We start from the raw sequence: 13,903 nt of genomic DNA, 5'->3' as shown, positions 1-13,903 counted from the left end.
TTGCGTTGTTGTGTGTTGCGTCGGCGACGCAACGCACAACGCATGCAAAACGCATGCAAAACGCATTGTTTTGTGACGCATGCGCCCTTTTTTTGCTTGATTTTGTGCGCACAAAAAATGTAACTTGCTGCGTCCTCTGCGCCCTGACGCATGCGCCGCAGTGACGCATGCGTCACAAAACGCAAGTGCAACACATGTCCGTGCGCCCCCATGTTAACCCCTTTGCGACATGCGCCGTACGGCGCACCGATCACCGCGGTCTCGCGCTGAGCGCCGCGGTGATCGGGTGCGGGTGTCAGCTGTATATGACAGCTGACACCCCGCAGCAATGCCCACGATCGGCGCTAGCGCCAATCACGGGCATTTAACCCCTCTGATGCCGCTGTCAGTAGTGACAGCGGCATAGAGGGGGATCGCGCAGGGACGGGGGCTCCCTCACAACACATCTAGATAAGTTCCTTGGGGGAATATCTAGTTTCCAATATGGGGTCACTTGTGGGGGGTTTCTACTGTTTAGGTACATCAGGGGCTCTGCAAATGCAACATGCCTGCAGACCAATCCATCTAAGTCTGCATTTCAAACGGCGCTCCTTCCCTTCCGAGCTCTGCCGTGCGCCCAAGTAGTGGTTCCCCCCCATATATGGGGTATCAGCGTACTCAGGACAAATTGGACAACAACTTTTGTGGTCCAATTTCTCCTGTTACCTTTGGGAAAATAAAAACGTGGGGGCTAAAATATCATTTTCGTGGAAAAAAATATTTTTTATTTTCACGGCTCTGCGTTATAAACTGTAGTGAAACACTTGTTGGTTCAAAGTTCTCACAACACATCTAGATAAGTTCCTTGGGGGAATATCTAGTTTCCAATATGGGGTCACTTGTGGGGGGTTTCTACTGTTTAGGTACATCAGGGGCTCTGCAAATGCAACATGATGCCTGCAGACCAATCCATCTAAGTCTGCATTTCAAACGGCGCTCCTTCCCTTCCAAGCTCTGCCGTGCACCCAAACAGTGGTTCCCCCCATGTATGGGATATCAGCGTACTCAGGACAAATTGGACAATAACTTTTGTGGTCCAATTTCTCCTGTTACCCTTGGGAAAAAAAATTGATTGCGGGCTGAAACATCATTTTGTGGAAAGAAAAAATTATTTTTTAATTTTCACAGTGCTACATTCTAAACTTTAGTGAAACAATTGGGGGTTAAAAGTGCTCACTACACATCTAGATAAGTTCCTTTGGGGGTCTTCTTTCCAAAATGGGGTCCATTGTGGGGGGTTTCCACTGTTTAGGCACATCAGGGGCTCTCCAAAGGCGACATGGGTTCCGATCTCAATTCCAGCCAATTTTGCATTGAAAAGTCAAACGGCGCTCCTTCCCTTCCGAGCTCTGCCATGCGCTCAAACAGTGGTTTATCCCCATATATGAAGTATCAGCATACTCAGGACAAATTGCACAACAACTTTTGTGGTCCAATTTATCCTGTTACCCTTGGGAAAATAAAAAATTTGGGGCAAAAAGATCATTTTTTGTGAAAATTAATATGACATTTTTTTACGGCTCTACATTATAAACTTCTGTGAAGCACTTGGAGGTTCAAAGTGCTCACCACACATCTAGATTAGTCTCTTAGAGGGTCTACTTTCCAAAATGGTGTCACTTGTGGGGGTTTCCACTGTTTAGGCACGTCAGGGGCTCTCCAATCGCGACATGGGTTCCGATCTCAATTCCAACAAATCTTGCATTGAAAAGTCAAATGGCGCTCCTTCCCTTCCGAGCTCTGCCATGTGCCCAATCAATGGTTTACCCCAACATGTGTGGGTATCGGCGTACTCAGGACAAATTGTACAATGACTTTTGTGGTCCAATTTCTCCTGTTACCCTTGGTAAAATAAAAAAAATTGGATCTGAAGTAAAAATTTTGTGAAAAAAAGTTAAATGTTAAATTTTTTTTAAACATTCCAAAAATTCCTGTGAAGCACCTGAGGGGTTAATAAACTTTTTGAATGTGGTTTTGAGTACCTTGAGGGGTTCAGTTTTTAGAATGGTGTCACTTTTGGGCATTTTCTGTCATATAGACCTCTCAAAGTCACTTCAAGTGTGAGGTGGTCCGTAAAAAAAATGGTTTTGCAAATTTTGTTGCAAAAATGAGAAATCGCTGGTCAACTTTTAACCCTTATAACTCCCTAACAAAAAAAAATTATGTTTCCAAAATTGTGCTGATGTAAAGCAGACATGTGGGAAATGTTGTTTATTAACTATATTATGTGATATAACTCTCTAATTTAAGGGCATAAAAACTAAAAGTTTGAAAATTGCTAAATTTTTATAATTTTCGACAAATTTTTGTTTTTTTCACAAATAAATGCAAGTCATATCAAAGAAGTTTTACCACTATCACGAAGTACAATATGTCACGAGAAAACAATGTCAGAATTACCAGGATCTATTGAAGTGTTTCAGAGTTAGTCAGAATTGTAAAAATTGGCCCTGTCACTTAGGTGAAAACAGGCTTCGGGGTGAAGGGGTTAAATATAGGGGCGCATGACGCATGCGTCGCCGCAGCGGCGCCCGACGCTGCGTCGCACAACGCTAATGTGAACGTAGCCTTAAATGGCCACTTAACAATAATGTCCCCTGAGTCCCCCCATGTATAGTAATAATGTCCCCTGAGTCATCCATGTATAGTAATAATATCCCCAGAGTTCCCCCATGTATTGTAATAATGTCCCCCGAGGACCTCCATGTATAGTAATAGTGTCCCCTGCATTGCTTATGTGATCAGGCAGTCATGTGACCACATGTTTGCTATTTGCATGTATCGACTAGACTTTTTTGGCTTTTTTCAATTCTCTCCGATTGAGAGAAGCCAAACTTATCTAGTTGACACATGCAAATAGCAACCATGTGGTCACATGACCGCCCAATCACACTGATGATATTGGAGACTGCTGTCACTGCAGACTTTTATTTTAAGCCCGAGCAACCCCTTTAATAACCTTTTTGTTTGGTCTTAAGTTACAAGTCTGCAGTTACTCCATGTTTCTGCAGACTTGAGAATCCTCAAATTGCGCACACAGCACACTGTCAGGATTCTCCGATTCGGGGAGCGTGGGGTCATGTGACCTCGATTATGCAATTTGCATACTTCTGGCTACATTCTGACTAGACTGTTTCCCGTCTTGCTCAATACACATTGTATTGAGTGAGGCCGCACACATCTAGTTGGCACGTGGCCAGGACTGTGCAAATCACATAACACACCAGACAATGGCGAATTTTCACTGTGCGCAAGGTGTGAGGATTCACAAGCTGGCAGACACATTGAGTGACTACAGACTTGTAGATTTATCTAGTACAACCCCTTTAAATACAATGAAGCTCATGTCATGGCTACTGAAACTTGATTTACTAACAGGATTGGACTTATAGTAAGACCTAAGCTGTAAATAAATAAGCTCCCTTCCTCCCTAGACAGCAACTATGACATGAGATTGCATATAATCTAGGAACACAAGGCCCCCATCGCAACCCCCACTACTCCAATTAAGCTTCCCCTCACATTCTCCCCACTCCCACAGTAACATCATATGCTTCAATTTATTGAAAAAAACAAAACAAAATATGTTCTAACAGCCCTTACAGATAATGTGATGATGATTGTTTTGGGCCAAGCAGTGTCTTAGCACAAACTAAAGGGCTCACTAGGACCCAGAGTAAGGCCACCGTGCGTGGACCAATCGGAGCGTGCATGGAGTGGAGCTAAACGCAGTGCTGCCAGCCTGTAAAGAAGAACATCAGGTTAGCTCCAGGTTGCACCATAAGCTGTACTGAGACAGTGATTGGCCGTTGTTCAGCATGCAGAGTCTCAGAAGGGGAGTAGGCATTGTGCCTTTCTCTGACACATCAGAGCGCCAATGCCGCCTTCTTCTTAATGACAGAAGTCCGTCCGTGGCCGTGAGTCCGGGTGGGCCCCTTCATGTGACAGGGCCTGGACGACGGTCCCTTCTGCACCCCTCAGTAGCTACACTACTGGGCCAAGTTATCTGTTGATGCAGCGCCCCAGAGTCCTGGTCGTAGCTCCGCCGCTAAGGGGGGCTATGGTACGTCTGATGGCACTGAAGGAGTTCATCTGACCAGGTATCACAGACACCAATACATTTCACAGTCTGGCCTCCAGGGGGAGCTAAGGGTACTATGTATTAGGCCACTCCTCACAGTCTGGTAAAACTGGGGGTTGGATAGGAAGTTAGAACAGAAAGCTGACTGGGTTGGAACCAGGCAACACCTTGTGGCAGAGGGTGTTGTAGGGGAAGATTCGGAGGGGTCCCTGTCAGGGGTGGGATCCTGACAGAGGCCTAGCAACCAGAGAGAACGTTACGGGACCGCGCCTGCATGATATAGCGGCGGTACCCCAAGAAAGGATAAGAAGCGAGGTATATTGTGCTGAGTGAGAAACGAGATCAACGCAACAAGGAGAATACCAGTAGGAGTCGTGCTGTAAGACGAGGCAACATCCTATTGAGGCACACAACCGGTGGCCGGAACGCCGAGGAAGTATCAGGCTCCAGGCAATACTTCAAACCTACGGCAGGACAGTCAGTTAGAGGCGGGCTGCCTCACCCGATTGACCCAGGAAGACACAGGGGGGGTAACAACAGGAGTGGGGCGACGCTAGAGTCCCGGGAGAGCTCCGAGCCTCCCCCGTCATACGGGTGCGTCCTAACCATAAGATCTGGGGGACTTGGAAGAACATCAGAATCGAGTTGTGAGGGAACACGAGAAACAGACACAACAGTTGTGGGGACTATCCCGTAAGCACAGCAGGGGAGGACCACAACACACAAGCGCAGGAAGGTAGGCATAGATTTCCACCTGCAAAGGGAACTCTGGAGGTGCCATCGGACCGGCCGGACTTGCGCAGCCCGGTTAACCGTATTCCGGACTGAGGACTCAGAAGCCTTCAGTAAAGAGGTAAAGAGACTGCAACCTGGTGTCCTCGTTATTGACCGCGACCGGCACTACACCACACCATAACATCAGCACCATACCACCATCATTCATTGTGCGCTCCTCAGCAGGGTCACGGACCGGGTCTAGCCACCGTGACAACCCCAGAGCAGAGACTCAGAGCCCCGGTACCGGGTACCCCTCGGCCCTGCGGCAGTGGGGGCGCTACAACTTGGCGTCACGAACAGGATCTACTTAAGCCTGAGGAATCAGGTCATGTGTGCCTTGGAACTGTGATTTATTATACTTAGACTGTGACTTATTGCAAAGACTGTGCATTGTCATTTGCCGCCAAAACCAGCCGCCATTACAGCGCTGAGGAGAGCGCAGGAGAAGAAGAGGGGCGTGGAGTAGGCGTGGACCAGCTGAAGAGCGCGAAAGACAATGGTCGCCCAGTCTAAATATTTCTGCACCGTGAGGACGTGTCCGTCAGCAGCCGAGATCCGCCTCCTGATTCTCAATGGTGGGCGGAGACAGAGAAAACGAAACCGCCCACGAAGGAGAGAGCGGGAAAAAGACCAGGAAGCGACCCACGAGGAGGACGCCATGGCCAGCAGCTCGGGACCCGAATGTGGGGTTGAAGCAGAAGTCTCCCCCAACTACCCGGATGAGCACCGCAGCCAATTCTCCACGGACAGCGCTGATCTCTTGCAGGCTGAGAGGGAGGACTTGATCCACCAGCTCCTTCAGCTGAACGTGAAGGCCCAGGCTCCGCACCAGGTGGCGCTGGAAGAAAGTTCTCTGGCATCGGATTCTGTACCGCTACCGGAGTTGCTGCTGAGGCCCTCGCCGACACAGCCAGCGGAACCCGCCGCGGAGGAGGAACCTGCATCGGCTGGTGAGTCCGTCGACCCTGTCCCGCCAGCAGAGGACTTGTTAATAGGCCCCGTTGCGGCACCCCCTCTCCCTGGGACCCATAGACGCCAGCGCCTGTTGCCCTGGGAGGAGGCAACGGGTATGGAACACTTCCTGAAAGCCCCGATTTCGCCAACTACCCTGCTGTGTGAGGCCCATACGGAGCGCACGGTATGTCGCTGGGTGAACCCAGGATCTAACCTCATGGGGTTCCCCGGGGTGAAGACTCAGGAAGGGGAGATGGTGCAGGCCCTGAGCTGGGAGGAATACCAGACCCAGCTGGAACAGCAGTGGGAGGAGAAGGAAAAGGTGTACCAGGCCGGGCTAGAGGCCCATCATCAAAAAGACCTGGCGACCAAGGACCGGGCCCGCAAGGACCCCACCGCTCACCAGGCCCCGCGCAGGCAGGGCACCGTTGTCGCCTTTAAGCTCCGTGGGGACTGGGGCTTTATAAAAGAGCCGGGCCTATACGCCGAAGTCTTTGTTAACCGGCGGGATGTGGAGTCGCATCGCAGAGAGGGCAACCCAGACCGGGATCTCTACCCGGGGGACGAAGTCACCTACACCCAGCATTTTGGGGAAAAGGGGTGGTTCGCCCTGAACGTCCACAAGAGGCACAGCCCCGTGACACCCTCAACTAAGGTGTCAGAGAAACTGCCCCCCATAGCCAAGGTACCCCCTTGTGATCAGCCCACGGTCATCACCAAAACCACCGTGGTCACCCCAACGTGCACTATTGTCAAGACCACGACATGCAGCATCGTCACTGCAACCACTCTCGTGGCCAGGGAGGCGTCTCTTCAGGTGGTCGGTGCTCCTGCTGCCCCAGAACGGAAGACGGTGGGTACACAGACCCCCAGATGGGACAGCACTCCCCCTTATGCAGTACCAGGCGGTGGGCAATATCCAAAGGGGTTGCCTCCGCCGGTGCTGCCCCCTGACTGGTTCAAGTAAATATCCTAATACTCTGCACATGTAAATAGTTAACTGTTGCTGCTGTTTTGCTGCTAAAACCCGTCTAGGGTTATTCTTAAAGGGATCCCTTTGTTGACCCGGGATCCCTATTGCTTTTTGTTTGTTTTCTACTTTTGCTCAGTTATCAAAAGACTGCCGAATAGTGTTGAGCGATACCGTCCGATACTTGAAAGTATCGGTATCGGAAAGTATCGGCCGATACCGGCAAAATATCGGATCCAATCCGATACCGATACCCGATACCAATACAAGTCAATGGGACTCATGTATCGGACGGTATTCCTGATGGTTCCCAGGGTCTGAAGGAGAGGAAACTCTCCTTCAGGCCCTGGGAACCATATAAATGTGTAAAAGAAAGAATTAAAATAAAAAATATCGCTATACTCACCTGTCCGACGCAGCCGGGACTTCAGCGAGGGAACCGGCAGCGTTGTTTGTTTAAAATTCGCGCTATTACTTGGTTACGTGAATTCCCGGCTTGTGATTGGTCAGGTCGGCCATGTTGCCGGGACGCGGACCAATCACAGCAAGCCGTGACGAAATTACGTCACGGCTTGCTGTGATTGGTCCGCGTCCCGGCAATATGGCCGCCCTGACCAATCACAAGCCGTGACGTCACGGGAGGCTGGACACGCGCTCATTTTAAAATGGGCGCGTGTCCAGCCTTCCGTGACGTCACGGCTTGTGATTGGTTGCGCCGCGGTCAACCAATCACAAGCCGGGAGGCTGGACGCGCTCATTTTAAAATGGGCGCGTGTCCAGCCTCCCGTGACATCACGGCTTGTGATTGGTTGCGCCGCGGTCAACCAATCACAAGCCGGGAGGCTGGACGCGCTCATTTTAAAATGGGCGCGTGTCCAGCCTCCCGTGACGTCACGGCTTGTGATTGGTTGCGCCGCGGTCAACCAATCACAAGCCGGGAGGCTGGACGCGCTCATTTTAAAATGGGCGCGTGTCCAGCCTCCCGTGACGTCACGGCTTGTGATTGGTCAGGGCGGCCATATTGCCGGGACGCGGACCAATCACAGCAAGCCATGACGTAATTTCGTCACGGCTTGCTGTGATTGGTCCGCGTCCCGGCAACGTGGCCGACCTGACCAATCACAAGCCGGGAATTCACGTAACCAAGTAATAGCGCGAATTTTAAACAAACAACGCTGCCGGTTCCCTCGCTGAAGTCCCGGCTGCGTCGGACAGGTGAGTATAGCGATATTTTTTATTTTAATTCTCTCTTTTACACATTTTAACATTAATGTTGTTGCGATACCCGATACCCGATACCACAAGAGTATCGGAATCCCGGTATCGGAATTCCGATACAGCAAGTATCGGCCGATACCCGATACTTGCAGCATCGGAATGCTCAACACTACTGCCGAATCATGGACGGTGAATGATTCACAAACTGATGTTGTAAATAGTTTGCACCTTCTTAAAGGTGCTCTCTACTAGTTTTACATAAAGAAAGGACTCTTTGTGAAGATACTGTTCTTGAAAACATTACCGGAGTCTTTACTGCGAACAGACTTGCAGCTTGAGAAGCTGCACTACCTCATAGAGACTTGGTCCCCTCTTAAAGGGGATGTTCATTGATAGTACTTAGAGAATGATGATGCTCTAAAAGAAAAAGTAATAATGCTGATATGTGAAAGTTAAATGTAGCTAACTAGTTGATTGTAAGAAATGTTTAATGATGTTGATAGAAGAATGAGGACAGAAAGTGAACCCGTACGGGGTTAGTCAGTGAGTCCTCCTAGGAGCCATATAGAGATGGCTCAGTGATCTGGAACTGAAAGAAAAATGATATGTTCTATACTGTGTATAGTAGTGGAAGGACAGTAGGCCCAGGCGGAAAGGGGCGATCCTGTAACAGAAAGGAGAGGCAGCAGGCCTGGAGCAGTTAGGACAGGCGGTCCTGCAGACGTAAAGTAGGAGAATGTAGAAAAGTTGAGTAGCCTTATAATGTCTTATAAGAGGGTCTTTAGTGGATTTAGCGAGTACGTCCTTAAAGGCAATGTTAAATTATTGTTCACAAATTTTGCACTTAGTAGAATACCCGGTTGGGTAAAATAAGTTATTTATAGTATGTTATTTAAAGTATTTAACCATGTTTGTAACGTTCAAGTGTCCTTACCTCCCATAAAGGGAAGCTCTGTTAAAAAGTTTACTTGTACTTGCATTTTCAAAATTGTATGTCTTTTTGCTGACATGTATTGTTGTTTTCTTCCCAGTCCAGGAGTACTGGATTTAACCGGGGGGGAGTGCAGCGCCCCAGAGTCCTGGTCGTTGCAGTACTGATGCTCCGCCGCTAAGGGGGGCTATGGTACATCTGATGGCACTGAAGGAGTTCATCTGACCAGGTATCACCGACACCAATACATTTCACAGTCTGGCCTCCAGGGGGAGCTAAGGGTACTATGTATTAGGCCACTCCTCACAGTCTGGTATAACTGGTGGTTGGATAGGAAGTTAGAACAGAAAGCTGACTGGGTTGGAACCAGGCAACACCTTGTGGCAGAGGGTGTTGTAGGGGAAGATTCGGAGGGGTCCCTGTCAGGGGTGGGATCCTGACAGAGGCCTAGCAACCAGAGAGAACGTTATGGGACCGCGCCTGCACGATATAGCGGCGGTACCCCAAGAAAGGATAAGAAGCGAGGTATATTGTGCTGAGTGAGAAACGAGATCAACGCAACAAGGAGAATACCAGTAGGAGTCGTGCTGTAAGACGAGGCAACATCCTATTGAGGCGCACAACCGGTGGCCGGAACGCCGAGGAAGTATCAGGCTCCAGGCAATACTTCAAACCTACGGCAGGACAGTCAGTTAGAGGCGGGCTGTCTCACCCGATTGACCCAGGAAGACACAGGGGGGGTAACAACAGGAGTGGGGCGAAGCTAGAGTCCCGGGAGAGCTCCGAGCCTCCCCCGTCATACGGGTGCGTCCTAACCATAAGATCTGGGGGACGTAGAAGAACATCAGAATCGAGTTGTGAGGGAACACGAGAAACAGACACAACAGTTGTGGGGACTATCCCGTAAGCACAGCAGGGGAGGACCACAACACACAAGCGCAGGAAGGTAGGCACAGATTTCCACCTGCAAAGGGAACTCTGGAGGTGCCATCGGACCGGCCGGACTTGCGCAGCCCGGTTAACCGTATTCCGGACTGAGGACTCAGAAGCCTTCAGTAAAGAGGTAAAGAGACTGTAACCTGGTGTCCTCGTTATTGACCGCGACCGGCACTACACCGCACCATAACATCAGCACCATACCACCATCATTCATTGTGCGCCCCTCAGCAGGGTCACGGACCGGGTCTAGCCACCGTGACAACCCCAGAGCAGAGACTCAGAGGCCCGGTACCGGGTACCCCTTGGCCCTGCGGCAGTGGGGGCGCTACATTGACATAAGACCCCTTACTTACCTTCTTTGATATCACCTTTACAATTCTAGCATTCATTGAACTTGAGAGTTTTTGTAAAGTTTCTGATTTAATTTCTTTGCAGGATGTGAGAACAGTTTCCCAGAGCTGCTGTTTTCATGTGAACTGCCTCTCACCAGCTCTCTCCCCATAATTACAACCCAAACATGACTCCACCACCTCCCTGCTTGTGTCGCAGTCTTGTTGGGACATGATTGCCATCTGTCAACCATCCACTATTTCACCCATCTTGACCATCCAGGGTTACAAAGCACTCATCAGTAAACAAGACTGTTTTAAAATTAGCCTTCATGTATGTTTGGGCCCACTGCAACCATTTTTGTTTGTGAGCACTGTTCAGGCGTGGCTGAATAATAGTTTTATATGCACAACTGCAAGACTCTGAAGGTTCCTTCTACACCTTGAGGTTCACAGGACTCCAATGGCATCAACAGCTTCAAATACCTGTTTGCTACTTGTCAGCTTCACTCTTAATCAGATGAATTTATGTGGAAGAAACCTTCCTCGTTATGCCTTTATCTGCACATAGCCAACTGTGCTCTGTATCAGCAACAAATCTCTTCACAGTGCTATGACCCCTCTTATGTTTTTTATGAAATGTCAAATATTGTCCCACCCTGTCCAAGGCATTGCACTGTTTGAAGCTTTTCAGCAGCAGAGAGATTGATTTTCTTTCCCATATTGCTTGAAACCTGTAGCCTGATTACTAATGTGGAAAGTTCTTCTTGAATAGTTTTCCTCTAATTCGGCTCATCTGGCAGACTAATTATCACAGATGTTTGAGATTGACTTCTTTGATCCAAAGAGCCCTGAGACACAATACCATCCATTAGTTTATTTGAAAAAAAAAACCAATAAATTACATCTTTATTATAGTAAAATCTAATTTGCTTAATAATTTACTCATAACTTAGGCTACTTTCACACTAGTGTTTTTGGCTGTACGTTGCAATGCGTCATTCAGGAGAAAAACGCATCCTGCAAAGTTGCCCGCAGGATGCGTTTTTTCCCCATAGACTTACATTACCGACACATTGCCACACGTCGCAACCGTCATCCAACGGTTGCGTCGTGTTTTGGCGAACCGCCGGCACAAAAAAAGTTACATGTAACTTTTTTTGCGCGTCTTGTCCGCCATTTTCGACCGCACATGCACGGCCGAAACTCCGCCCCCTCCTCCCCGGACCTTGCAATGGGGCAGCGGAAGCGTCGTAAGACTGCTTCCGCTGCCCCCGTTGTGCATTTTTCACAGCATGCGTCGGTACGTCGGGCCGACGCACTGCGACGGGCCCGTACCGACGCTAATGTGAAAGCAGCCTTAGAAGAGTGTATGGTGAATTTCAAGGGGTTTTCCAGAAAAAAAAATATAGATAAAGCAGCTTAAAATATTAAGTTATAAACATTTAGTAATATAGTTTAATTAGCTCTAGAGTCTTTGATTCACTGATAACTGCCCAAATCGATATTGCTTACTTTCGTGTTCAGTGGGAAACTTCTCACTGTTTAGTTCAATAGGTAAGTCCCTTTATCACATATAAAGAGAATGTGGCTGGCTTAGCTATAGATATGAATAGCCATCCTCCTTTACACCTGCTCTGGTCAAGAAAGCCCCTTTAAATATCACTTGTGGTCACTGATATGTGTGGAGAAAACCACACATGCTGGATAGAGTATGACTATTGCAATATTGGTTTCATGCTGCTCTTTTCTATGTACGGTAATAGAGTATGGTGCAGACATTAGTAATCATTAATGTTCATTGTTGTGTTTTTCTGTTTTCTTCTTGTAGCTGATGTACCTCCCATCTCCGTGGGGTGTTTGTCGATTTTCCGACCTGGGTTCGGACTTTTTCCCAGTATACAGTATATCAGCATGCAGGATTGACTGTGAGACCAGATACATTGTCGAGAACTGCAACTGCAAAATGGTACACATGCCAGGTAAGATGGGCAACTACAGAATTCTCTGCTTGGGATAAAACCATTGGGATGTTTGCTTCTGCAGGTTTATGTGCTGTACAATCTAGGATGACATGTCAGTAATGAGAGTTGTCTCTGTGTTTCTAGGTGATGCTCCCTTCTGTACACCAGAGCAGTACAAGGAGTGTGCGGAGCCGGCCCTCAGTGAGTCATGCACCTCACAGTAACACACACAGACGCACAGTGTGCGCCGCACACCATGCACACACAGACCTCTGGGTATCTGCAATTTTTATGGGATGGAAACGCTAGTATTACTCTGTACCGCTGGATAAATAAATGATGTGTAGATGATCCTGTTCCTTCTAGCTATAGACCTGAATGAGTGGTTAGACTGATTCATTGGGGGCACATTTAGCAAACTAAACATGATTTAAAAAAATAAATAAAGGCAGAAGTCAAGTGCACCATCTTAGTTTAAAAAATGATCATGGCTATGAAAAGCAGGTGATCTGAATGCAACAGCAGAGGCAACAGGCAGGATCAACAATCTACTTCTACTTTATTCACTTAACAGGGTTAAATGCGGGAAAGATTATTATCACAGATAAATCGCAGAAGAACAATATTCATGGTATCATTTACAGGCAGCAGGCAATTATATGCATAGAGATATATTGGTTAGTACATTATGAGAGATATGTCCTTGAGATCAGCTCGGTGTCTGCAGTCCAACCTTGGTCTAACCAGGAAGGGGGCAAACACTGTATTTAGCGGGAACAGTCTCTAGAGCACCCTTGCAGCTTTCTAGGCCCTGATAAAGTCTAATAACACTTTCTGGACCACATTAGCATCAGCCAGGCACTAAATCATCTGCAGCCTCCCCCAACCCACACCCGGTACCGAGATTCTGTGCTGAAAGCAACGGCCCTGCTCACTCGCATCTTCCGATCACCAGCTGAGGTGAGAGTCTCTGGTAGCGTATTTGTAGCGCCCCCACTGCCGCAGGGCCGAGGGGTACCCGGTACCGGGCCTCTGAGTCTCTGCTCTGGGGTTGTCACGGTGGCTAGGCCCGGTCCGTGACCCTGCCGAGGGGCGTACAGTGAATAATAGATATGGATGGTGGTAGTGGTGGTGGTGGTGCGGTGCAGTAAATAACGAGGACACCAGGTTGCAGTCTCTTTACCTCTTTACTGAAGATCTCTGGGTCCTCAGTCCGGAATCCAGATAACCAGGCTGCGCAAGTCCGGCCGGTCCAATGGCACCTCCAGAGTTCTCTTAACAGGTGGAAATCTGTGCCTTCCTTCTAGCGCTAGGTGTTGCGGTCCTTCCCTGCTGTGCTTACGGAAAGTCCACACAACTGTTGTGTCCGTTTCTTAAGTTCCCTCACAACTCGATTAGATGATGTTCTGCTAATCCTCCGTCCCTCCCTGATGTTGCGGTTAGGATGGCACCCGTATGACGGGTAGGCTCGGAGCTCTTCCGGGACCCTAGAGTCGCCCCTCTCCACAAGTTGCCCCCCAAGACTGCATAGGTGATTTGGGTGAGACAGCCCGCCTTAGACTGACTGTCCTGCCGTTGGTTTAGAGTATTGCCTGAAGCTGAATATTGTAATACTCCCTCGGCGTTCCGGCCGCCGGTTGTGCGCCTCAGTAGGATGTTGCCTCGGTCTCACAGCACAACTCCTACTGGTATTCTCCTTCT

At 48.8% G+C, this 13,903-nt stretch overlaps 1 protein-coding gene across 2 annotated transcripts in view; it reads left to right on the top strand.

Moving 5' to 3' along the window:
* The window catches only part of ASIC2 (acid sensing ion channel subunit 2), a 1,067,153-nt gene that overhangs the window by 1,029,684 nt on the left and 23,566 nt on the right, over positions 1-13,903 (top strand). For both annotated transcript variants that reach the window (XM_077252712.1, XM_077252711.1), the window contains exons 4-5: positions 12,070-12,220; positions 12,347-12,403. In XM_077252712.1, the coding sequence (XP_077108827.1) occupies positions 12,070-12,220; positions 12,347-12,403 (208 nt within the window). The remainder of the gene's footprint in view (positions 1-12,069; positions 12,221-12,346; positions 12,404-13,903) is intronic.

The sequence above is a fragment of the Ranitomeya variabilis genome, chromosome 4, assembly GCF_051348905.1.
Source record: "Ranitomeya variabilis isolate aRanVar5 chromosome 4, aRanVar5.hap1, whole genome shotgun sequence".
Lineage (NCBI taxonomy): Eukaryota > Metazoa > Chordata > Amphibia > Anura > Dendrobatidae > Ranitomeya > Ranitomeya variabilis.
Note: the sequence above shows the minus strand (reverse complement) of the source record. Positions and strands in the feature narration are given on the sequence as shown.